The sequence below is a fragment of the Cygnus olor genome, chromosome 4 (genome assembly GCF_009769625.2).
Source record: "Cygnus olor isolate bCygOlo1 chromosome 4, bCygOlo1.pri.v2, whole genome shotgun sequence".
In the NCBI taxonomy this organism is placed as follows: Eukaryota; Metazoa; Chordata; class Aves; order Anseriformes; family Anatidae; genus Cygnus; species Cygnus olor.
In genome coordinates this window covers 4,049,071-4,075,985 of record NC_049172.1, presented here as the reverse complement: position 1 = coordinate 4,075,985, position 26,915 = coordinate 4,049,071, and the positions used below count along the sequence as shown (strand labels likewise).

The 26,915-nt window shown below is 38.1% G+C and overlaps 1 protein-coding gene across 1 annotated transcript in view; it reads left to right on the top strand.

The window, feature by feature from the left end:
* The window catches only part of EGF (epidermal growth factor), a 61,441-nt gene that overhangs the window by 7,853 nt on the left and 26,673 nt on the right, over positions 1-26,915 (top strand). The window contains 13 exon segments of the mRNA XM_040556183.1: positions 1,455-1,586; positions 5,057-5,256; positions 6,224-6,405; positions 9,464-9,694; positions 10,674-10,876; positions 15,587-15,712; positions 16,475-16,597; positions 19,284-19,356; positions 19,358-19,404; positions 20,618-20,743; positions 22,378-22,514; positions 24,366-24,514; positions 26,155-26,259. Coding sequence (XP_040412117.1) covers positions 1,455-1,586; positions 5,057-5,256; positions 6,224-6,405; positions 9,464-9,694; positions 10,674-10,876; positions 15,587-15,712; positions 16,475-16,597; positions 19,284-19,356; positions 19,358-19,404; positions 20,618-20,743; positions 22,378-22,514; positions 24,366-24,514; positions 26,155-26,259 — 1,834 coding nt within the window.

The window sequence follows — 26,915 nt, the reverse complement described above, 5'->3', positions numbered from 1 at the left end:
AATTAAGTTGTTGGAAGTGCTTCTGTTTTACCTTCGTACTCTGATCAACAAAAATCAGTTGCACGTGGTCTGATTACATCTTGTATGTTGCCACATTGTTATGTGCTTTTATTTATGTATTGTTAAATTACTATTGTTATCTACTATATGGAACATACATTGTGGAAAAACTCTGAAAACGCCACAGAAACATTCCCTAAACTGTACAGATACATTAAATGGTTGTAAAACATCCACAATCTTTAACAACTTTGATGTAAGTCTTCACCAGGAATAAAGACAAAAAATGTTCTAAGCTATACTTAGAATAAGTCAATACATATCTGTAGTTCTCATAACGGCCTGGTGTCCTCTAGTGATTTAATCAAATGTGTTTCTTGAAAAGAATTCATTTTGGTTCCTTTTTTCCTGTATGTACAAATGCAGATTTATGCTAATGACAAAACCCAGAAGTAAAGCCACTGACATCGAATAGATCCTGGGCAGGGGGGAAACTGCTCCTCAGAGCATCCTTCACAGTGGTTGTCCAAGAAATACACAAGGGTATGGTACTCCAGATGCCAAGAACCTCAGCAAGCTGCTATCAGATACATTTGATTTCAGTAGGATGTGAAGTTTCTTTGAGCCTTCCAGGCCAGCCATCTGTGGTGCTGAGTACTGCCAAAGGAGTCAACTTCTTTCTCCCTTAGTGTAAAATTTGCTCCTCAATGGTGACATTTTTTGGAAAATGAAGTCCTTATCATATTTATTGTCTCAAACTCTAATAAAACACCATAAATACATCAAATATCTTCTAATTTCCAAAGGTTTTAGCTTAATCTATCAGATAAAAGTCAAATTTCTAATTAATTTGTTTACTATTTGTTTGCTGCCTTGGTTTGTTGGTTTGGGCTTACTGCTCTCAGAATGTAGTGGTATTTTTTTTTTTAATGTTTTGTATGTGTTTTTTGAAACTTAAAAGAACTCAGAAATGAGCTCAAGGTGGAGCTCAGTGCTATGGCAGTCTGTTTGCAGCTTTGCTGTTGCAAAATTTGGTAATTTATTTGCAAAAATGTTATTCTGGAAAGAGGGATAACAATAGAAGGAAGCAGCTGCAGGCAGCATTTGCATAACAAATGATAATGCAAATAACAGAAATTGTGTACGAGATAAGTCCGTTCCCTGTGTTTGGGCAATCAGAGACCATTTGTGTAGAGTGTCCAGACAAGAGGGAGAATGGTAATTTCTAAAAAAATTACATATAATAACTGTGCATGTGACAACAAGCAAGGCAAATGATCCTGAGACCAATGCATAAAGCAATACAGATATTCTCCTTTCCTCTTTTAATAATGAGAACTTACATTTTCTAACTAGCTTGTTATCAGCTTTCTATGCCAATGGTATTCTTTCTGTTTGCTTTGTACTGTTTTTGCTTATCAAGTTGTCCTGATTTGTTCAAAACCACATTTCAGATATTGATGAATGCCTTGAAGGTGGTTTGGGAGCCTGTGGCCAAACCTGTATCAATGTGCCAGGGTCCTATATCTGCTCCTGTTTGCCTGGCTACACCTTGGATATTGACAAACGGTCTTGCTATGCAAATGGTAAGGTCATTTTCTGTTTGGTGATTAAAACAGAGCTTTAGAGTCTTAGATTTATTTAGCAGTTGGCATTATATTTTGAAGTGAGCCATGCCTGTCTGGTCTCAACTCACAATGCTGACTTAGTTTCTGGACAGCAACTGGGGTGCTCTGGTATGCTGATGGAAAAACTGCCTCTCCTGCTGTGCAGGTAGGTGGCAAGAGTGAAAGTGGATGCCACAGAAGAGTGACGGTGAAGAATGGAAAATATAGTGGTGGAAAGAAGAATGAACAAACAAAAACAAATAAAACCAAATGAAGACTTCCTATTCAGTAAAGCTACTCTCTCTCTGTGCTCAGAACTGAAATCTCTCTCTGTTTTCCTCTCCTTACTACTTCCAGGAACAGAGGGCAATGCATAAGGTCCTGCTACTGTTGCGTCTTTTGGGCTGTTGGCATTGATGTCTGTCTAGTGTATTTAGGTTAGGGATAGTGCTGTGAAATGTTAGGCAGGAAGCCCTTATTTTAGGTTTGGTCCGTAGGGAATAATCAGAATAAACATGAGTGCTACTGTGAGGCCTTTCCTATTGTCCCAAAAGTTTAAATTGATTTTTGAACACATAAGCTGCATCCAAATTTTATAAGCTTTTAGCCCTTCTGAGGGGAAAACATCCATAGTTATGGTCTCTGAATAACCTTAATTCTGTCCTGCACTGATGCTACTCATAGAAAAAAATATTTAGTTAGATTTTATTAATTGTTTTAACTTTATATTGCATCTAGAATATGAGGTGGGAGTGCTCTGAAGTTCACCTCTCCATTTTGGTTTCCTGAATGTCTGGTTTTGGTTCCTGTCTGGGATATGCTAAAACTCCTTTCTGGTCCAGGAGTTCAGGTTTTCTGTCTAGTGTTTACCTGGAACTCTCTCTAATGGGGAGATGGGATATGGCAGGACAGGTTTTTGACCCAAGAAGTAGGAGATATACTCCAGTCCCTCTGGGTGTAGCCTCTGGGAGCATGTACAACAATCAGAAATATTCTTTGCAGCTCCCAAATTTTCACCAACACAGTTACCTCAGTCAGCTCCTAGAATCACTCTTAGTGATAGCAAAGTATGACTTTTTTTTTTTTCAGTCCTGCCTAGATAGGTTTAGTCCTTTAAATGGATATATTTTTTTTAAAAGAATGTTTTCTAAACTCTTCACTTTTGAACTGAAGAGATACAAAAACAAACCTGTTAACTTACCACAATATTTCTGCTCAGCTATCTTTCAAAGCATAATCCTATTTTATACATTATCAGAAGTTTTCAACCTTTTTTTTTTTTTTTAAAGTTATTACTGACCTTTATAGCACCAGAAGTGATGGATCAGGAGCTACCGTGATGGATAAGGAACCCTATCCTTATGCTATGTATAAATTCTTCTGTTGGGGGTACACAAAGTGATATGTCCTCGTGTTTTAAAGACTGGAAGGTCTTTTATGCAGGTGTTGTTTATCTGATCATTAAACCCCTGATAAAATTAAGTCCCAGATCTGGCTCGCCCCTCTGCAGTCAGATTTGTTCAGTCCTCATTCATAGGCTCCTGGTGGAAATTCAGAGAGTGGAAAGGAAAAAAACAAATTATAAAAATGTTCTTGGTCAACTAATTGGCAAAAATGCTGGCAGTACAGCTGTCAAATTCCTGAGATAAATCAACCTTGCTACACTTCACCATTCATTTATGTAAAATAAGTCTTCGTAGTTTAAATATTCTCACATGGGGTTGCTTGGAACAAATAGCAGCAGAAAAAGGGAGACACTAACATCCCAGAAGCAGCTGTTATAACTGGGTAATACCTTGAAAACTCCAAATGAACACCAGTGTATTAGTATAGAAATCAGAAAGCTGATCACCGTCCTTGTGAATAGCAGTAAATTACGTCCTGAGTGCTTGTCAGAACTTGTTGTTCACCAGAGAAATCAAACTTGGTCCCTTTCCTCTGCTGTGAAGGGGGTTGCATCAAACAACCTTGCAACCATGGTGAAGGTATGGCACCTGGCTAAAATTTGTAGAAATGGTGTCAGCTGAGTTTAAAACCTTATGTTTCATGTTAATAATGAAGGTACTTAGTTAAAAGGTTGCAAAACTGATTAATAAAATGAGTTTAGTTATCAAAAGTATATGTGCAAGGAAATTGATTTCAGTGCATCCTTGATAACAACCATCCCTGGTAAGCAGGGAGTTACTTTTGCATTCCTGGAAAATCAATTCAACAAGTGATTAGATGGATTTTAAAGCTGTCATTCTGTTGGATTTATATTAATAATTGTATTTCAAAGTTGCCTGACTAGAGCATTTTTTGTGTGCCATGATCTGTTGTTTCAGGCAACCAGGTTATAAATCCCCCAGTTACCAACATAATGGGACTTTCTTCTTTGAATGTGGTTTTAGTGGTAAATTGAAGACTGAGCTTTGTGTTCCGAGATATAATATTAGAAAAGACTAAAATGTGGCTGGCTACCCAAAAACTCCTTTCCTCTGCTACACACCATATAGATATCCATGATATTCAAATTACCTAAACAAAAAACATTCTGTTTTGGAAATGCAGTTAAGTTTCCTTGGATGATCTTAACCCTGTCCTGTGGTGATACCCTAAAAAATAACAAATAAGACTTGATAAAATTAGTTTAGTGTAATCTGCAGCCCCACCAGCCATTATAACCCACTAACTCCTTCCATAGTTGCCACCTGGTTTTAAGGCCATGACAAGGCTGTTTGGCCCATCCTAGTTGCTCATCACTTCAACCTTAATTTGATTTATAGAGTTTGGGTCATAAATGGATTGAGTTTTTCATTTTAAAATATTTCATGTTAACTTACTGATATGCCTATACCTTTCAGTCAGTGTGAATACCATTTTTGTTTGTAATGAGTTGTTGCTATTGAGCTGTAGGAGTTTCAAGTAAGGATCCTTTGCTTTCCTCCATCCCTCTATGTCACAAGAAACCTCCACATTTTGTAGCTTCTTCCTTTGCCCTACATTGGGATCTTCAGTTTCCCTGTTTGGACAGTTAAAGTGAGACTCCAGCCCATCTCTTTGTGAAAAGTTCCTGCTACGGAGCAATAGTTGGAATTGGTCTTCGTCTTGGAGATGCATCCATGGCATAATTTTTCCAACATCTGCTGGCATGCACATGATGGTTCTTCTGACCTCTGACTAGGCTATAGGGTTTGGTATTAGTGGTAACAACTTTTTCTGCAGTCTCAGTTTCATTACTCATATTTTTGACCTAAAAAATTCTCAGCAATAAATGTGAAGGGACCATTATGTTTACATCATATTGACACTCTGTGATGTGTTTGGAAAGTCATCATTAAATATGAAAGAAATGGTTAGATCCTGAACTTTTCCTAGTATAATACTGATGAGAACTTAATGTAATGTAGCAAAAGCACAACTTCTATCTATTAATAAGTTTCTCATTTATTTATTTTTCTCCACACCAGACCCTGTACCATTCCTACTTTTTAGCCATGGAAGTGCCATCTTTAGAATTGACACTGAAGGGACCAATCACGAAAGATTGGTGGCCGATGCTGGTCTGTCAACACTTATGGACGTTCATTATACAGAAGAGAAAGTGTATTGGGTAGACTCAGAAAGGCGACTTCTGCAAAGAATTCACGTGACTGGCGCAAAGCGAGAGGTAAAGTTATCAGTTCTCTGAAATTTTCTGAGTTACTGGGCATAAAACCCTGTAAAGAAACCGCCTGCTCTTTAGGTACAGTTCTGGAGTTCCTGTTCATTGGTTGTCACTTCAGACTAATTAAACAGGTTTTGGTGTTGTAATAGTTCTAGTCCTGAGCCTATGCTGTTTTACTCACATTCACAATACACGTAGCGTTTTCCATGGATCAGTTGAAGGGGAGGATATTGAGACAAACCCAAGCTTTGAAGACAATAATACTTCTATCAGTTTTAAATTAATTGTTATGGAAATTTGTCTTCCAGATTAGTGTAACTCAAACTGGCACAAATGGTATGAGTGGAATGTGCTTGAAATCCTACTCTTTTTTTCTCCAATCTTTTAATGGTTTCTATGGTTGCATAAATGCTTCTTTTAGCACTGCATCTTTTGTTCAGAAAAAAACTGTGCAGTTCATTGCCTCTGGCTGATTAAAAGGGAAGACAGGCTGTTGTTGCTGCACTTTAGTGCTGTGAGAGCCTTCTTTTGTTGGAGAGAATTTGCAACTGTTGTTGTACCCATGTGGAATCTTAACTGATATATTTTATGCTGATTTTTAAGAATCAGGGTCCAGCAAAACTGTGTTAGGTTTTCCCCCATCTGTAACAGTGCAGGTCTGGGTACTTCCTAGTTTGTGAAATGTAGGAAGAAGTTGTAGCTAAAAGACCGGTCCAGTGTATCGCTGATGGAGAACAGTTTTCCATTTTTTAGGGAGTTACACAGTTCAGAAGGGGTATGTATAAGTGCAAAGACCAAATGAAAGTGATTAAAGAATAAGAAAGAGAAATAACTACAGGTCTGAGAGAAAATGAAGCAGGCAGTGGAATGAGATGGGAAGCCTCAGTCTAGCACAGTAGTCTCTATACTGAAAGTCAAGCTTAAATTAGTACATATGCTTCTTGCAAACTTGTTTTTTGCTTGTTTACAGAGACTGTGTTACATAGACAAAGGCATTTCATGTTTTGCTATTGACTGGATAAATCAAGACATCCTCTGGGCCAACAGACAGAAATCAACCATAGAAGCAACAGACATGAATGGGAAGAAACGCAGAGTTATTCTAAGAAATGTTGGTCGTCCCACAAAGATTACCATTGATGCAGAGCAAAGGTAATTTTAACTAGGTTAGTAATTTCATGAAAATGGTCTCAAAATATGTTAAGTAATATGATTGTGGTTTCTAAGGATACTCTGTGCAGTGTGTTATCTGTATCCCAATACCTCCTTGACCGTTGACAAAATAGGCTAAAATATTAACAAGTATATGAGAGAACCAGAGAAATGTGTGAGAAAAGCCCATCAAAGTCTAATGCAGAATCTATACCTATTGGTCATCAGGGAGAATTTTGCTAGTGAGGACAGCTGAGGGAAAAGAAGCAATGCTGGTCATTTCTTGATGAGAGGAAAGTTTCAGGGTAACAGGAACTAGAACTGGAGCACCAAGGGCTATGATGCCTGCAAATGCTGGGAGTCCCTTGTGCTCCAAACGTGGCATACTTAGAATGTTAATTAGTGTATTTTCAGGAAAAACAAACAAACAAACAAACAAAAGTTCCTATTTCCTTTGTTCCTCAGTAGCTCTGAATATTGATTCTGATTGTAGAGTTGCTGCTTTGTGTTATCAGTAATTTGACCTTCATAAAGATGCTCCTTTCAGCTTCAAGCCATTTGCAGTGAGAACCATGGGTAAATAAGAGTTTTGGCATCCTCAGAAGTTATTGATATGAATTTTCACAGTGGTCTCTCCATGCTAATTTCTCTTGACATGTAAATCTCTTCAAGTCTGTGAAAATAAAAGATAAGGAGACTTTGAGATGCTATGATACAGCAAAATCACATTTTTGTTGCCACTTTTAACTTGCAGTAAGCTTGCTCTGCACTGTATAAAAGTATTTTAATATTAAGACTTGTGTGTATTTTCATATTGCATTTATACATAAAATAGTTTTCTGATGATAGTAATATTAGTAGTATTCCTTGGAGTCTTGTCATTTGGGTAGGCTTTAAAGACCTGAACATCAGCCTTTATATATATACATATTGCTGATTTGCTTTTAATATAGTACTTACCAGTTTTGGAAATATTCACGGGTCCTTAAATCCACTGTCAAATGCCACAGAAAGACATGTTACAAATAGCATTATAAGAGTGTATTTGCTGAACTCATGCAGAAGTTTGTGGAGATTCAAGTGCGTATATTCACCTAGGTGTGATTCATCAAGCACTGAAGCTGTACTTATGTGCTTACTGAAAGACCAGTAAGCCAGTAATGAACTGTAAAGAAAGTAGGCTCCAAGGAGTCTAACATCATTTTTATGTCCTAGTGCATTTTGCTTGTATGCAAACTCTAAGGGCTCTATTTTTAATGTGAACTGAATTTAAAAAATAAAAAACAGTAGGTTTATCCAGCAGGTATAAACCTGCATTAAATCTGATTACAACAGTGTCTTCCCTAAAATATGTGCAACTCTTAAGTAATGAAGGTCAATATGATACCCTAATAACAGTTTTTCTCAAAGAAGGGGTCTGGATAAGATTATTAGCAGTGATAAGATTATTTGCTACTAATAATGCAACTATAGCTGTAAGATTTTTATATATATATATATATAGAGAGAGAGAGAGAGAGAGAGAGAGAGAGAGAATGGTGTTTAGGAATGATGAAAAGTAAGGATTCAAAATAAAGGGAAAGAGAGGGCAAAGAAGATAAATGCTGGCAATTACTCAAGCTGGTCTCTAGTCTTTTTTCTTCTGTCTTTCTGTTTGTTTATACCATTTTATGTCCACATGCTGACTTGCAAAAGATGTGCACAGAGACTATAACCACCTTTGTTTCTTAGTTTCCTTATTAATAAAAAGTGAATCCTAGCATTTATCCAACCTTCCTGATCACTGAAATTTCTTAAATAGCAGGTGTTATAGAAATGTAACTAGATATTAACGAAGTGCTTAAAAATGGCAGTAGAAAATTGGACTGTTCTTGTGGCCATATGTTTTTGCCTATACATTAATAATATATGATAATTGTAGACCATGTAAAAGTGAGGAAAAGCCATGGGCAAGGACTGATTCTTCCTACTTGTTTAGTACAGTCCCTTACCGGAGAGATCTAATCCTGTTTTTGTCCTTATAACAATAGTTTAAATAAACATAGAAAAGCTGACTTTATGGCACACTGTTTCATACATATAAATCTTTTAATTTTGTGAAGACAAGGCAAAATCATAAAGCTTCCTGGAGTTTTTTGTGCAAAAGTATAAGAGACTAAAGCAAATAATCTAAACCTAAACCTTAAAAAATAAAATATACAATAATGACAGATAACTTGCCATGTTGAAAGGAAGAACTGTTGCTAACCTTAGTCACATCAGTAAATCTGGGTTCTGATCCATGAATAACCTGAGCTATAAGTAGCTTCAGTGCATAACTGATTTGGGTATTGGAGCTGTATTTTGACTGTCTTAATTCAATGACAGCGTAGTCTGGCTGCTATAACCAGCAGGAAGGTAGAAATAAATGAAAACAATAATAGACATGGTATTTTTAAGTTAAGTACCACTGTGTGACATGTTGGACTAGAATTTCTGGAGATGGATTCCTCCCCAGAGGCAGAGGGCAATGCACAGCTGCCTCAAAGACGTGTCTTTTCCTAAGTCTGCAGGAGCCCCCTGCAGATCTGAGCGGTTATTCCAGTTTCCTTCACTGACTGCATGGCTGAACAAAGCAGAGAGAGAGACAATAACACTTCATGGTTAAGCTGGGCTGATTCCTGCTTGACCTACATGAGATAAATTTCAAGTACCTCATTGCTTCCTGAACGGAGTCATAGAGTCCCTGATAGAAACTTGTTTATTAAAACAAGAAAACAACTGTAGCAAAAATGTAGTGGTAACTGTACTTCCATTAAACAGACAATGTTTTGTTGTCAAAAATGTTTCCATTCTTAATAGAGTTATGTTAAGGGAGAGGTATATGGGGTTTTCCTGAAATAGGTCAATGTGTATTGAGAAAGCCTTTTGCTTTATGATTAGTTTTGGTTCTGGAAGCACTGTGGTAAGACTGAAAAATTCTGTATACAGGAGCAACTAAATAAGGAATGTGTAGCAGTGATATGATCTTGTAAACATATACATATATTTTTCCAAAACATGCCTCTCTTGCCTGCAGGTTGTTATTTTGGTCATCTGACAGCACAGTTTCCAGTATATACCGAGCATCTCTCAATGGAAGTGATGTGAGAAATATTTTAAGAACCACAGAAAAAATAAAGGCCATCTCACTAGACTTGGTTGACATAAGGCTCTACTGGATCCAGCATGACCATGGGAAGGAGATTTCCCATATTGGATCGTGTGACTATGATGGGGGAGCTGTTCATTTGCTTCAGAGTTCTGGCCGGTGAGTTTTTCTGAGTTTGTCAGAAATAAAACACTCATTTCCTAGGTATCCAAATAAAAGGAAGACTTTTATTTTATCATTTTATAACACCATGAGGAGTACAAAGTGTAGCAGAAATGACGTGTAACTGTAGATCTAAAACTACAGATTTGAAAATGGAAAAAAGACACTGTTGCAGGGATAATACTGCCACTGAGTACTCCATCTTCTAAGCTTTTAGCAAGCGATAACCACTTAATCCTCAGAAATCCTCTCTAAATGTTTATTAGTGGCCTTTTTCTGCAGATAGAGAAGCCAAAAGCAGAGAGATTAAATGATTTGTCCAATGTCACAGTAGGTCAGCTCAGGTGTCTGAGCTGTGCTCAAGAGCCTGAGCTCCACCAGGTCTTTCCTATCCTTCCCTAAGCCTGTTGTCCTCCTCAGCTGCTGGTCAGGGAGGCTTGGAGAACGCCCTGTGCTCAGGCTCTCCAGCAAACGTCAGCAGATGTGGTGAAAATGTCCTATACAACCTTTGTGTACCCCTCTGCTCCCCATTGCCTAGCTGAGCGTGCTCCTGATGGGAGGGATGCCCATCAAAAAGGACACTGAAAACTGAGAAACAGGGGGACTTACCTGACCTAAATCCTTCAACAAAGCAGGTGCCCATTTTAGTTGCTGGGTTCAACAGGCTGCAGGGTGATACCTAGGCTTTCCATGTCAGTTGGGTCAGTCTGGAACAACAGTTCATGTAACTGGTGAGAAGTGCCCACCATTTTGCAGGTGTTTCTTGCAAATCTGCAGATTCTGGGCTCTGGGGCTGTCTCTGGCACTTCATCTGACTCTCATATATACCTATAAGATGACATAAGATATATATAGGAATACAAATAAAAGGTATTTACAGTGAATTGACTGAACTCAATGGTCAGAAAATGTATAGTGAGTAAATAGACAGGGACCAGGTAATGTGCCATCTCATGTTGTTTTCTCTCTGTTGTAGACATCAGTTGCTTGGTATGTCTCTCTTTGCTGACCACCTGTACTATTCAGAGTTGAAATCTGGTATGATATGGAGAGCCAACAAGTATACCGGAAAAGTTGTAGTCACAATTAGCCTGAAACCATCATTTTTTCCACCAGTGGAGATAAAAGTGGTGCATCCATTTCAACAGCCAGGTGCAAGAACAGATCTTCAGGATTTTGGTAAGTAAACTGTAATGATACAGCTATATTTGTGAGAGTAATAATGTAATACACTCTGATCTTTTACAGTAATATTTTATTTTCAGCAAAACGTGTGCTGAGCATGAACTACTCATGTCATTAATCTGAATATATGTGTAGATAAATGTGTTTTTCTCCTTGTCTTTTCTTTTTTTTTCTTCATTTTTCCTCACAAATACGTTTTTTTATACTTTGCTAGTAAATGCGCAGAGTACAGCTTTTTTTTTTTTTGCTGTTTTTTTTTTTTTTTTAAATTCTTTGTGTAGATTATCTTCATGAAATGTCTATTCTCTTCTGGAAGTTTTAATGCACTGCACATCTAAATACCTCCAATTGATTATTACAGCACTGAAGTTTTTTAAGAAGTATGTAGTGTGCCCTGCAAGTGATAGTGTGAAAGTGTCAGCTTCACTTTGAAAAGACTGGATTAAGAGTCATCCTGTTTAAGACAGACCTGAAGTTTCCATAGTAACTATCAAATGAGAGCCTTAGGTGTCTTTAATTACTATCAGTTGCAGCCTACACTGTGAGGTGTCCATGTCACTGCATTTCACTGTGGGATCAGGAGGTGAAAGTAGTTGGCTATGGATCACTTACCCTGCCTGAGTATTCCTGCTGAGGCAGTAGGAAGCGGGAGGTGCCCAGGGAAAATGATGTCTTGTTCTCTGTTATCTGGAAAGCAGATGTAGAGTATTATTGATTTAATTGAACAGCCTTTGTCACCAGTTTTGCTTTGACATGAAGAATTGAGCAAACAGAAGGCAGGCATCTGGGAGTGTCAAGCAATGATTGCAGAACTCCGAAGTGAAAAGAGTCTTGGGTTGCCAGAGGCAGAGGTGGTATAAAAACATTAGAAGAAAGCAGTGTGTGTTTGTATGAGCAAAAATGAAACTGTGTATGTCTTGCTTGAACAATTTTTAAATACCTACTGTATTCATCTTCACCTTTCTATTGTATTCAGCTTCATCTTTCTTCATGCCAGCTGACAGCTGTATATGATACTATGCTGTATCTCCTTCCTCAAGTTTGGTCTGAGTGGGAAAATCAAATCTTTAAGGGAACTTTCCCTTTCAAATGCTTTGTTTGCAGTGCAAAGATCTGTTGACACGAAGAATAAAAAGTGCTCTTGGAAATCAAACTTATGCAGGGAGCCTTCATTCAGAGACAATACCTATTCTGTGCTTCCTTGGAGCAAAACAGTCATCTTTTCAAACTAAAGCACTTTCTTCAACTTACACACTTGGTGCTCTCACACAGAGAAACTAGGAAAGGGTGCGCATAGTGACATGCCCACACAAGGCTTAGGGTTGTTGCAAAGAGATTTGGAAGGCCCTGCGTAGTCTCAGGAAACCCCGTTGGGTGTTGTCTGTCGCCATATTTACAATTACAGGAAGATGGAGAGGGAGAAATAGTGACCAAGAAAGGTAGTTCATGACAGCAGTCTCCTGAACCTCAGGGTCATGTTTCATATGTTCTCTCCATAAGAGTATGTATCGTGTTGCTCTTTGACTATGGGCACTTAGCTTTTATTCCTCTCCCAGAAGATTAACTCCCCTCCTTCCTCCAGAACGTGCTGCTTTCCAGTGTTTCTCTTTCCACTGGAAAGAGGTGTTCCTCACTTTTCTTTAATAATTTAATTACTAGTGTTTTTAAATGCCTTGCATTATTTAGCCCTACATTTCTAACGTCTTACAAAGTATGACAGTAATTGTTTTCAGCAATAGTTCTTTTTCATTCCAAATACCTTCTTGTAAAAATGTCTGGGAAGTGATGGAGTAGGAAGAAGGTTAATGGGCTGAATCCAGATGAACCTTTTGGACTTTGCATGTACATTGCTTGGCTTATCCAGTGCAAGAACTGGGATAAAAGAAGGACTAATGAGCCTAGAGTACAAATGAGATTTATAGCTGATCTTACAACAGAGAAACTTGGAGATAAAAGCATACCTCGACTAACTGGATGCTCTGTACAAGCTAAGAAAGTGTATGTTTCACTGTAGTGTTAGCTGTGAATTATCAGACCTTCGTTAAAACAGATAAAAAGTGAGTTCCTTCAGATAAAAATGGAACTGACAAGAAGTGCTCAACTGACAGGACTTGATTTTGACAGGAGTTTGGATTGTTTACTTTACTACTTAAATTCCTCATGTTCCCTCTTCCCTTTCTCTCTCAAAAGGCTTTCCTGAATTGATCAGGACCAATAAATAGACAGAAGAGCATTAATTCTGCTACGGGTTTTCTATAACCCCATACAACTTTGGTATGGCAGTAGCTGGAAGATGGCCTCCAATTTACCTCAAGCCTCTTCAATAACTAACCCTAGATTTGAAGTCAGTATGTGTATTTATAAATGCCTGCTGGAGTACTCTTCTCACTTTTATTAATGGCTCATAAGACACCTAAATTACCTTACAATCTAAAAGGCTGCCTCTAGATTTTTTTTTTTTTAAGTCTTCTCTGACAGGTTAAAATTAAGAGGAAGTGATATTCAGAACACTCAGGATAATTATTTTATTTTATTTTTTTAACATAAGGAATTACCTTGTGTTTCTTTCCAGTGTGAGATACTGGTATCAGACTATCATTTGAAAACACCCATTTCCATTTAAAAAAGGTGATGGAGTGGGTGGTGGTGGAGAAAATATGTTTCATAGTGGCTGTTCTTCCAGAAAAGATTATCTTAAAGCTTTGATCAATAACTTAGTCACTATTCACTTCTAGTTTTGAGATGTGATAATTTCTTTCTTCTTTTTCCCTTCCCCTTTCTGTCCCTTTTTTTTCCTTTTTTTTTTTTTTTCTTCTTCTTTTTCTGACATATTGCTTTGGCAATATTGAGGTCTAAAATTATTGTGTTAAAGAATATCTTTCTGAGATTTCCTAGATTGCAAAATTGTTTGCTATGGTATTTCCATTGTAACATCCAGGTTTATTAGGTCTCATTAGACCAATAATGGTACAAGTAAGGAACAAGAAAACATACTGGTGATAAGCATAAGATGATCTTGTTGCTCATTTGTATTGTTTTGAAATTGCATGTACTTGCACTCCTACCTCTGTAATGAGTTCTGTATTTGAAAGTCAGACACCCCACCATGGTATATGCTTGATTTGACTACAACAGGGACAAAGATTAAGGGTCCAGTAACATAGATTCAAAACTGGTTCTACAAAAAGAGAAGTGAAGCTAAAACTACATAAAATTCAAGTCTCTGATAGCCTAACATGCTTAATGACATAGATAATATCCATCTAATCATCTATTCATTATTTTTCATTCAATTTTGTTAGAGAAAAGTCAATCGGTTTCATCTAAATAAGTCCAATGTTGATGCTTTCTGCCAAGGTGAAATTGTCTGAAAATTACGTCTAGGAAATTATTTCACTCTTCTATAGATGTGGTCTGTCATTCCAACAAATGGCCAGCATTTTCTCCTCTGCGGCGAGGAGAAGACTAAACACTAAACTCATATACTATGCTGCTTTCTGTCTCTTGGAATTTAGAGGGTAAAGTGGAAATAGTGCAAGAAATTTGTTTGCATACAAATGTCTTCCCTGCCTGTATGAGCCTATGGTTTCCTCTGTTACACAAACAACACAGGGAAAATACAGAGTTATGTGTGGGTGGCTGCATACCCACATCCAGTAACAACAGTTCATCTATTCTTAGCTTGGAAAAGGGGCAAGCAACCCCAGAAGAAGATTAGGAAGATTAAAACAAAAATAATAGTTTGTGATACAAAAATAAAGACTGTGAGTGTTGCATATCTATGAAAGCACCAGCTGTGAAAGAGAGCCAAGCAGAGACACATGGCTCTTCCAGTCCTTCCCATGGAAGATGTACCTGTTTGCCTTATTCTATGAAGCAAGAAAAGCAGGAAGGCTTCTGAAAACCTATTGAGTGTTTTTTTCTGCTTCCTCTGAAGAAACTTTGTACATACCTTTTAGGGCATCAAAAACATTTTGAGTTTTAAATCTGACTACAAGATTTATAATGTGTGCATTTCTAATAGTCAGGAACCCAGGATCCATTTCAGTACAAAGATTCTCTAGGCTGTACTAATAATTTTAAAATAAAAAATATGGTCATTGTCATCTATCCAGGCTTTCGTTTTGTTTTGTTTTGTTTTGTTTTTTTGTGTTTTTGTTTTGTTTTTGTTTGCTTGTTTTTTAAGTAATGTAAGACCTAAGCACTGCTTTGTCCTAATTTCCAGACTTTTTCTTTCTTCCCTCATTTTTTGCGTGTGCTCTCTCTCTTTCTGAGTGATTTACAGAGCCTGATAGCACAGAATATTGTTCACGACTGGCTGCATATGAAGCCTGCTACACAGGTTTTTCCCTTTCGTAGACACTAGAGTTACTCACCCAAACCAAGCCATCCCCTGCTCCAAGGCTCTTTCCAGATCTGCCTGTGCTGATGTGGAACTAGAAATGACCATTCTTAAAAACCTACTCTTATTCCTACAGGTACTTTAATTTTATAGTGACTTTTTGGCCTGATTTTACCAATCAAGATTAATAGAGATTGTTTTCTAATAATAATAAGTTCCTCAGGTTGAGCAAATAGCTGTTGAGAAGGAGAGGACATGTCACTGCATCTTTGATCAAAGTAGTTCATCCTTGAGCAGAAGATTGACGTGGTAAGAACTCCATTTTATTTACATTTACATTTACATTAAGTTTGTTCTTCCAGAAAGAGGAATCTGTGATATAACAAAAGAAAAGTGCAGAAGAAGAACTTGCAGGCCAGATTCGAGGACTCATCGGTGTAAATGTTCTAGTGGCTTTATTTTAAGTCGAAATAAGCAGTATTGTGAAGGTAATATAGGATCTACTGTCAGCTTTATTCCATCAGACAAAAATTTTCTTCTGTTCTTTTACTTTATTTATTCTTATATTGAGCAATATGAAACACTGAGAGGTCTTAAAAATTCCAGTTGGTGTAAATGTTTAATGGGTATAAATGGTTTAATGGGTATAAATGTTTTAATCTGGATTGCTTTAATCAAAATTTAATATTATTATTATAGTTAAGTTACAACTTTTAGAAGCATCTTTTTCACTACAGAACCAGATTTGAAAAGATGCAAAGACATGAAAATTATGAGTTTATAGCATTTAAAACAGCCATCCACTTCAGGACTTTTCTCAGGAAATTAGCCAGTATTGTTTTCCGAAAGGAAGCTTCTAATCCACTTCTGTGTTTTGAGATTTTACTTAAGTCACGTTGGAGCCTTTTTTAAAAAAATAAAAATAAATTACTGTCTGAATAAAGTGTCTAATGTGAATTTTTGGTGTGCACACAGGATTTAACTGGCACCAGATTCTCTATGGGATGGCATACTTTGCTTCTAGCTACCTATGCTGGACTCATACATAGTGAATAGGTTACTTAGAAGGTTTTTGAAGCTTATTTGAATGAGGTCTGCAAACTTGATTTTTTTTGGCATTTACTAGGACCAATATATTTTGTAAAACGAATGGGCAAAACAGTCTGGAAGACTGCTAGTTTGCTTCATTAATCCAATTCCCGGATGCTGGTTGATGACCTTATTCTGACACAGCATGTTTCTTTTCTCAGATATCAATGAATGTGGCTTCTGGAATCATGGCTGTACTTTGGGCTGTGTGAACATTCCCGGTTCCTATTACTGCACCTGCCCAAGAGGTTTTGTTCTGCTGCCTGATAGGAAAACATGTCACGGTAAGTAGCAGTGATGCAAAACCATCTCCAGTATGATATTGGAGATAGTTCATATAACACCAAAACCTCTGCCAGTTTTGTGTGTTGCATTGCTCCCTTCCAATCCCTTATTATGTAAGTAGGATCAGCTTAAACCAAGTGAACCAAAGACAGATGGCAAGTTTAAGAAAGTGTAAGTCACATAAGTAATCAAGTATGAGCCTCTTGGGGAGCAAAAAGGAGTCAGGTTTAATGCATCTGTGTGTCTGGTTCTAGATGCCTGCATGCAGTCGTGTTGAATTACAGGCCTAGGTTTAATGGTGTTTGGGGAGTTGTTTGCCAGCTAGCACCCTCACCTCTGGGGAACTTGCACTCTGTCAAGGTTTGTCTGTACAGTGGCATGGCTTGTGCACTGACTTTCTTCAGCAGCAAAAGCTAGCAGCACAACTTATGCTGGTATAATATTGAAATATGATAAGTGGGGCAAAGAACACAGACTGTCATTTTCTTGATCATCGAGAGTCATTAGGGATAACTGGACAGTAGACCATTTGGAGATGCTGATAATGGATGATAATTTGATTAGTCGCATACAAGTAATGAAAAATCTGATTATGGTATGAATGCACTTGTAAGTAGGTATCTTATGGGCCTTAAACCCCAGACTACAGAGACCTCTCTGCTCAGATTCAGATCTGTGGCACATTACAGGTGCATAAGCAATTACATCATTTTAAACGCAGCCTCTGAATTTGGCTCACTGTCTAACCTGCATAATGATTTGCATAGTCTCTGAATGAGCAGCTTACAGCACCGTCTTTTTCTTTTCAGGTCAGGGTTGATAACTTTGCTAATGTGCATGAAATCAATAAAATTAAATGCATAAGCAAGTTTACAATGAGCAAGACATCACATTGTTTATTCTGGGTGGCTGCTGTACTTTGGGAAAGTATTTTTTTTTCTTTTATCAATTAAAATGTGTATTAAAAATATACTTGAGAGAATTATCCATATAACATAAGTGGTTATAAACTAGGAGGCTGTCTAAACCTGGACAAATGTGGAAAAACAAAATGCAGAGAACACAGACAATTCGAAGGAAATAACAAAGATCTATGTTTGAGCAAGCTTCAAGAACCATGTTTTAGTCATAGTAAGAGTCAGAGGTGAAAAGTTTTGTTCTTTCATCAATTTTTGTTTGAAACCTCAAGGAGGCACTTCTCTTCTCTGTTAAGGAAGATCCAGGAGCAGGATTTAGTGGCGTAAGCATGGGTATCCAGGGTGTGGGAGACAGCTGCACAAGGCAGCCAGGTGTGATAAGGACCTATAGGAGACCTGCAGCCAGAGGCTGTCGGGTGGTGGGATATCCCTCTGTGTCCAAAACAACACTTAGACGCTGTGCAACTTAGTCCTACTCTGGATGACTAGATGAACCATATGCCTACATTTTGGGTGCCTCAAATTAGATAGAAAATAATGTTTTTCTAACACAGGCTAGGGATGCAGCATGGACAGTATAACTCCATAACTACTGCAGCACAAGGCAGATATGTCACCATCAACATACCTTGAGAAAGAGAGAGATGCAAGGTGAGAAGTCCACGTGCTGACCAGACGTTTTGATGCTTTGTCCTCCAAGTCCTGTACGAAGCTTTTCATCCAAAGCCACAAGCTCTGGTCAGAAAGAAACAAACAGTCCATGAGATCAGTTTCTTCACCCCCTTCACTGTGTTTAAAGGATTAGAGCAACCAGGTTCAGAGTGCAGCTGCCTGGGAGAAGGCAACTGCTACAAACCATTTAAGTTGGTGTATACAGCTGATTCAAAAAAGCAGCCATGGGAAACCTGCGTTAATTCCAGTCTACCAGGGGGTGCTGCCATATGGTTCTGGAGGGGGTACAACGAGATGCAGCACTGCAGGGCAGAAGGTGAAATGAGGATATCCTGTAGAATTGCATAAAAGAGAAATAAAATAACAATAATAATAAATCTTAAAAAATTTTTGGCACTACAACTATTATAATAGAAAGTAAAAGGAAACTCTTGCTAGGTCCTTGGATGGTTTTGCCCCTATAGCCTCAAAAATTACCACTAAGGAACATGGTTGTATTTCTGGAAGGTTCATCTCCTATTTTCATTGGTTTTAATTCAGTTACCTTGGGAGAAGTAGGAAAGTAGTTTTTCCTTATTGTCTTTCCATTTAGCACTTATTCTTTAAGTCTACCTTCCTCATAATTTTTGAAGCCTGATCCATTTTAGATGAAATGTAAAAAATAAAAGTTTTGTAAATTATTTCTATTTTGATAACACCCCTTCATAAAAATTTGGAAAATTTAAAGCTGATCATTATAATGACTTCATGACCCAGCAACAATTTCAGATTTTTCCTTTGCTGTAATTAAGAGAGGGTAGACAAAAAAAGGAGGAAAAAAATACCATCAAACAAACAAACAAAAAAAAAGCAAAGAAACAAAAACCCAGAAGAAAAAAAACAAAACAAAACAGAACTGTTGTTCTCTCTGCTATCACTTTTCCTTTTCCTCCTTTTTCTTTTCTTTCTTTCTTTTCTTTCTCTCTTTCTCTCTTTCTCTCTCTCTCTTTCTTGTATATATGAAAAGGTTAAGAAATATTTTAATTTTTTTTGGTGAGGAGTAGTAAAAATGTTTCCTCTCATTTATGATTTTTTCCCCCTCTTTACATTACTTTAGAGCTAATTTCCTGTATAAGTAACGAGACTGAATGTAGCCATGGTTGCCTTCAGACATCTAAAGGGCCTGTTTGTTTGTCCTGAAGGATCTATACTCAAAGTGGATGGCAAAACATGCACGGGTAAGTATTTAACATTTTTCTAGCTGTAGTGACTGCCAAACTCTGTTTGTTCTTGGCACTGAGAGCCAGAAGTAAATGATGGCATTTTATACTCATTTTGCACAGCTGTAAATGATTGTACAAGATAGGAGGCAATGAAATGTCAGGCTCTTTAAGTGCTGAGATGTGCAATATTCATCTTCATTTTTAATAGATGTTTCTTAGCAACAACATCCAATATTTACCAGCCAAATCTTTTGTAGTCAGCACAGACCAAGGCACCTCCCAGATGTTTGTTGCAGGAAAAAGCTGCAATTTATATTGAGAGGAATCATAGGACAGATGGTACAAAATTAGGGCTTGGGTATAAGCTGAAGACGACTTTATCAACATCACGAAACCCAGGTTCTGACTCACTCTAACTTGCAGCAATTTCATGTAATTACCCACAAATGGAATTTTTGCAGTCAGAGTATTTGGAGCTGCTCCACCTACTTAACTGTCATTCCACATTCCAGCAAGCTTTCCAAATTCAGGAAGCTGTAGATTTTCAGTTGTATTTCTTCAGTCTGTGGATCACGACAGCTCCATTAATGCCAGCCTTACGCCTTGACAAATACCCTTCCCCTTTTACAACCCATACATGCTTTGGACTGCACTGTATACGTGGATTCAGTCAGTGTTGCTGTTTCACTGGGGACGCTCCACTGCATAAGTTCAGGTTGGCATTGCACAGCCCCAGGAAGAAAGAATGATTTCATTTCATATGAAATCTTGGCTTGTTGTATCAGAAAGCCATTGTATTTCATCAGTTCAGCATCCTATCCTAATTAACTTCTGGGGAAGAATAGCATTGACTAGCTGCTGCTTTGCATGGAGTGTAGTCTCTGATAGAATTTTTCTTTTACATTGGATGAGATTTCCATGGGACAAAGAGTTATCTGGGATAATCAACACATGGAAGCCCTGGTCATATATTCCACTCTCCCTGCATTCCCACCTTTTGTTATGAATTTTCTGTAAAGGCTCTGGAAGAAGCTGAAATTAATTTGCTTTCATGTCACTAGACTTCTGCTTTCAACACGAGGCCTTTCAGGAAATCTCTTGGTCACTGAGAGGCTTTACACTGTAGAAATCCTAACCAGAGTGGATTATTTTCTTGCTTATACTTATGATTTTGTTGTATTTTTTTCTTAGGATGGCAAAGTTAAAATTTTCAAATGCTCTGTTTAAGGTTGCACATCTCCAGATAATGGTGGCTGTAGTCAGATATGTTCTTCTTTAAGCCCGTCCTCCTGGGAGTGTGCTTGCTTTCCTGGATATAAGCTTCAGGGAGACAGAAAGCACTGCACTGCTATAGGTCAGTATCTTGACATGCCTATATGTTACTGCCAAAAAAGCAAAAACATTTCAGAGGCTTTCAAAGTGGGTAACATAACCAGGATGCATTTTTGTACTAGTTCTAGGTTACTTTGTGAAACTTGGGAAGTATTTTTGTTTGGAAAAATAACCTGTTTTAGAAATGTGTTAGAACAAACACCATAAGTATACAACTCAATCTCCCTCACAAGAGATTCTGTCTGTTATCCAGCTTCTGCATTTCACTTTGGGCCCCTGTACAGCAGTGGTGTATCTGCAGTAGTCAGGTGGTTGTGCATTCAGACAAATGTGGGTGTAATTTCTGCCCAGTGACAAAAAGCTGAGGTTGAAGTGTCTACATCTGGAGAACAGGGCAGGGAATAGGCTGTTGAAGTACCTTCCCTACAAGGATATTTCTCTCCCATTGACCCCAGAAAACCCAAGTATTTAACATCCATGTCTGAATTTCAGACCCATCAGTTCCTTCTGAGATAAGGTCAGACCCTGGTGAGCACCAAGAAATATGCAATTGCAGGAGAGAGAGGATGAAAGAGAAGCTTGTGATTTGTTTTAGCAATAGGAGAAAAATTTATTTGTTGGGAGACAGCAATTTTCTTGCTTTTAATGCAAAAAGGCTTCTCACAGACAATAGATGAGTGTTCTTGCATTTATGGTGATGTTGTGAAATGCAAGGGATGGCTGTCTTGATGCTAATTCCCTGAGTGTGCCACGCAGCGCAGATAGAGACTGCCTTTATCACAAATTTTGAGGATGATCTTGGGCAAGATGTTTGTCCTGAAAGCCTGTACACATATTTATCTTTGTCAGAGGCAAGCAGGATATAGCGTAAGGGTATAGGGCATTTCTTCTTACTTCTGTTCCCCATTTTGTCTTCTACTGTTACCTGCTTACAATGCTAGCTTTTTGAGTCGAGAACACTTACGTTATATTTGTACTGGGTACAATTAATCCCAAACTTGCCTTTAGCTTAGTTATAAGAACAGAAATAATTCTCTTGGGAAATAGTTTTAGACTGCCAAATTAACAATTAAAGTGATGCATGAGGTTATCTCATCTGTGAGATTTAAATCTCGGATCCAAAGGTGATAAATCTAATACAATAATATAAAAACTACCAAATTCATTTTGTCCTTCTCTGTTATATGCTGACATTTATCTGGCATTGGAGATGGGAAGATGGCTTAAAGTCTGAATTTTACTTTCAGGTTTTTAAATCTTCTTTTTGTTTCTTTGTACGTAAATAGCATCTTGGTTTGTGTGGTTATTTACAGTTTCACAGAGTCAAAGCTTCCATTGCTCACTTGGGGTTTGCCTCCGGTATTTACTGTAGTTAAATGGGGATGAAATTAATTTGTTCTGAAAAAATGTTCATGGTTATACAGAACAGAAAAAAATGAAATAGGAAAGAAACAAACAAAAAGCAGCACACAGAATTTTCCTTCTTCAGTAATTAAGACATTGCTGATTATATTATTAAAGCGGCAAAAAGAACGTGGAATAACAGACTGTATGCAGTAGCTGTCACTCCCACTCAGAGCATCCTGTGTAGCGATGCAGAACAGAGATGACTTTGAACCTGGTGAAACTAATGTATGTGCAAATTTTCACCAACAGGCCCCAGGCCATTCCTGCTGTTTGCAAACAGCCAAGATATCCGCCGGATCAGTTTTGATGGAACGGATTACACAAGTTTACTTGACTGGCAGATGGGAATAGTCTTAGCTCTGGATTCTGACCCAGTGGAAAATAAGGTAAGGTATTAAAAATGAGAGGATTTTGAAGTGTTGCAAGGACAAATGGATTGGGCTTTCATATGCCTTAACCTTTCTGCTGTCAGTGATCCAGATTACACGTGCTGCGTGTTGCTCTTTTGCCTGTGCAGGAGCACTGCTGGTACAGGATGCCAAACACTAGTTGAAGAGTTTCATCCTTAGCTTACTAATTTAATGTGCTTTGTACATTGACATGGCTAATTCACAGGAAATTAGGATTTCTAAATTCATGCATGACTTAAATTTTGTGTGATTGATTGTTTTCTGCCTTAGGATTTCAGTACTGTTTCCTGGAAATATACTGTTTGTTTTTCCACGGGTAGCTGTAAAAACAGCAGTGCATTTTTGTTCTGTACAGCCTGCCACATCTCTGCTAAACCTAGAAGTAATCATAACAAGAATCACTTCCTTATGTCCCAACACTACTGAACAAAACTGCTGAACATTGCTGGGTTTATTGTTCTTATGATATGTATTCCTCATATTACAAGATATCCTGTTGGAAAGAGGAGTCTTCTCTGCAGAAAGAGCTCTTTGGATGTGTGGCCACCTTCCAGTGCCCTGCACTCTGCCTCGGAGTTTGAAAAGAGCTGAGCTAAACTTTGCTAAACTTTCTGTGGCAGATAGTCATTTTTTCCAATAGTGAGGTTCATTTACACTGTAAAGTGATAAAAAAGGTACCGGATGGTAAAGTGAAAGGCAATGAGGAGCTCAGTTAAGCTGCTGGAAATGTCTCAAGGCCTGGGTGGACACAGCTAAGCAAACGGGAATGTTACCAGATCCGCATTACAGGAGGATCATTTCAGGCTCTGCTGGAACATGGCCACTTGCCTCTGAAACAGGGCCCTGCTGCGGAGCTCGCAGTTGTTCTGCACTGTGCCGAATGTGAAAAAAACACTGCGGTGGCAGGGGAAGTGCACATTTGTTGCCCTGTGAGGTCTGCAGTGCGGAGGTGAGGGAATGCACACTGAGCCAGCAGGAATCCAGCAGTCCTGTCCTGGCAGCGCAGGGTCGAGGTGCAAGGTAAACTTGCTCTGCAAAGCTCTGTTGCTCCCATGGTAGTTGAATTAGGCTGGTTTAAGGCAAGAGACTTCTCTACTGCTTCCTTTGGCCTCATGCTTTCTCTTTGGTTGTTACTATTGCAAAGAAAGCCTCAGCATGGGTTTGTATAGGGTTCTGCTGTACATGTTTCGAACCCTCTGGATATCAAATACAGGACAAATTACTTTTTCCTCATTGGAAAATGTGAAATTAGTTCCCCCCCAGTAGAAATCTTTATTTTAACCCAAACCTGAGAAGCCTCTTCTAGAATGTTGGAGTCTACAGAATCAACACCTGGCAAGAAATGCAGATATACGCTGCCTGAAAGAGACAAAACAGAAGCACACTATATGACTCCCTTTCCCCCTTCCATCTCCCTAACACACATACAGTACTACTCCCTCCCCTGACCCCCCTTTTTCAAATGAGCAGGCAGTGAAATGATAACATGCTTCCTTTTGCCTGCTCCTGCTTTTTCTTTCTCAGTGGTTCTTCATGTGAGGTAGCTGCTCACTGCAACAAAACCATAGGATATTTAAGGGACTGTATGTAGGGCAGCCAGGATTTACAGCTAAGCACAAGCAGCCTGTAGAAGTCATCCTGGCTGAAGGATATATGCCCTTTATTTGTTCAGGGATCACAGGTTACCCATGCAGCTTTCCGTGAATAAGCAGTTCAGGGAACTTCCAAGATGAAAAAGTTCTTCCAGAAGAGGAAATATGAGACAAAGAAAATAAAGCAGAAAGTGCTTTGGGAACTAATCATACCTCATCTGTTATTTCTTCACAGATTTACTTTGCCCACACTGCCTTGAAGTGGATAGAACGAGCTAATCTGGATGGCTCAAATCGTGAAAAAGTTATTCATGAAGCTGTAGATATACCCGAAGGCCTTGCTGTTGACTGGATTAACCGTAAATTGTATTGGACAGACAGAGGGTACAAGCTCCACTGTGCATTTATGTCAGAGCATGCCATAAAATATTTGGAATAAATGACTGGTGGTACAGGAATAGCTGAGATATCACTCTAAATTCAGTAATGCTTCACATTCTGACTGGATAACTGTAATCTCCAGTGTATACAGTTGGAAGGCTCTGTAAAACTGAAATGCTGGAAGTTCACTTTGTCTGCCATTGTATTTTTATCTTCATCTTTGTCTGCCATTGTATTTTTATCTTCATCTTCCAAGGAGCAAGAGTTTAGACTCAGCTGCAAGGAATCTAAAGCATGTACTGCATATATACATATATGTATGTGCAGATGCATGTGAATGTATGTATAGCACTCAGACACACACTGTATGTCAGAGTGTGTATATATATATATATAGGTATATTTATATATATACTACAGTATTATGGCACTGAGTACATCTTGGGCAGAAAGTCAACATTGTTTACAGCCAAACTCATGCCCCTTAAAGCTGAGGGAGAGTCTTTGTCAATTCTCTCTTATTAAAGGGGAATGACCACTGACAGACAGGTATGACTTCATGTTTCAGTTGGTACCTAAACTTACATGTGGAGAGAGAGAAACAAAATTCACCTTTGATAAAAAGGCAGAGTCAGATAAGGACATGCAATGATGACTCCTTGAAGAGCAGTCATGATGCTTCAGTATAACCCATATTTTATCAGTTAATAAAATGTGATTTTAAAAGTCCCGAGCACCTTCCCTCTCCCTGTTAGAGATGTTGCTAGGCCATTTCCTTGCTGTAGGTACAAACTTGTCTGCACGGTCATACTCCCGTATAAATGTGAAATGGGAAATTGTGCTGCTCATCTCCATAAGACAAGAGCCAAGGAGGGAGCCATGAATCTATATCTGCCACTTCCTTTTCACTCACTGGGTTTGCCTGTTTGTATTACACATATATAGAAAATGTGTGTGTGCGTGTGTATACATATGTAAATTTCTCCTTCCATCCTCATGTGGATTTTCTTGACATGGAAAGCTATAGGAAAGCTAGCTTTCAGGGTAGAGGCGGATATTTATTCAGCAAGGTGGATTTTCTAGCAATGAGCACCTACAGTTTTCTGAAAAATAAATTGGATTGGGGAACAGGCAACATAGGTTCTATATTTGACTGCTGTAGATTAGATGAGTGATCATAAGGACCTGCTTCATTCCTCCCTGTAAAATAGATATGCTATGTAAATTGTCTGGAGATTTCTGGATGAAAAATGCTATTGAAAACAAAAATTCTTTACACATTTGATAATGCTATTTAGTTAGGAGCTGGTTTTCTTCTTGACTCCCTTTAAAGCTTAGATTAATCTATTAGTGATCATACTTCCAACTCATTATTTGCCCAAAAAAGGAGAACTTCAGGTCCTCGGTAGAATAGCAGGTATTTTATCATCATGCCCTGGACCAGATAATGAAGCTGTAACATGAATTACTTGTAGATAAAACAACTAGACACTCCACAGCAGCAGGATTACTTACTGTCTTTGCAAAATTATTTATTATAGTTTTGTGCTAAATTAAAGCAATGCAAAAACTTAGTACATTCTGCCTGAGAAGGTAATTAAAAAGATAGCAGGGAGGACCTAACAGTGCTCTGTGTGTTGCAGGAAGGCATGCATTGAAAGGAGCAATTTGAATGGAATGCAAAGAAAAATGATCATCTGGGAGGATATCTCCCAGCCCCGAGGGATTGCCATTCACCCATTTGTGAAGTAAGGAGTGATAAACATGGTTAATTGTGTAATACTTAGGGAGTTTTTTTTCAAAATGAGCACACCAGCCTTGCCCTTTTGGCAGACAAAAAATGCATTAAGCCTGAGGTTCGGACAGTGGAGTAAAATGAACTGCAGTGCTTTATTGCTAGTTTTTTATTTGTGGTCTGGGACATGCTGATTTCTCATATAGATTTAAAAAAATATCAGAAGCATTAAATATATTGTATACAGTTTAATCTAAAGAAAAGCAAAATCTGCTGAAGTCACCCTGATTGAAAATCACTTTGAGTTTCCATATGTATCGGTGTGAAGAAGATACAGACATTTTTTTGGCCATGCTTCAGTTTCCTCCACAATCTATGGCTGTGGAGGTGTGCTAATTTAAATACACCTTATACCTTCTTATCTAGTGCTGAGATAATCACAGAAATCCTGAATATTCAGAATTGTTGATGAAATTCTTAATCAGTGGCAAAGTCCCACAGCTTTCCATCTATATAACTGTAGTAAGATAGTTTTAAAGGGATTCAGAACTCTTCTGATGAGTTTTTTTTTCTTTTTTGATGCACATGTTCTGGTGTTACTAAGTACTGATGAATGAAACCAAATTGAGAGGAGTGTTTTGTTAGCTATACTGTGGACATAAAGATCTG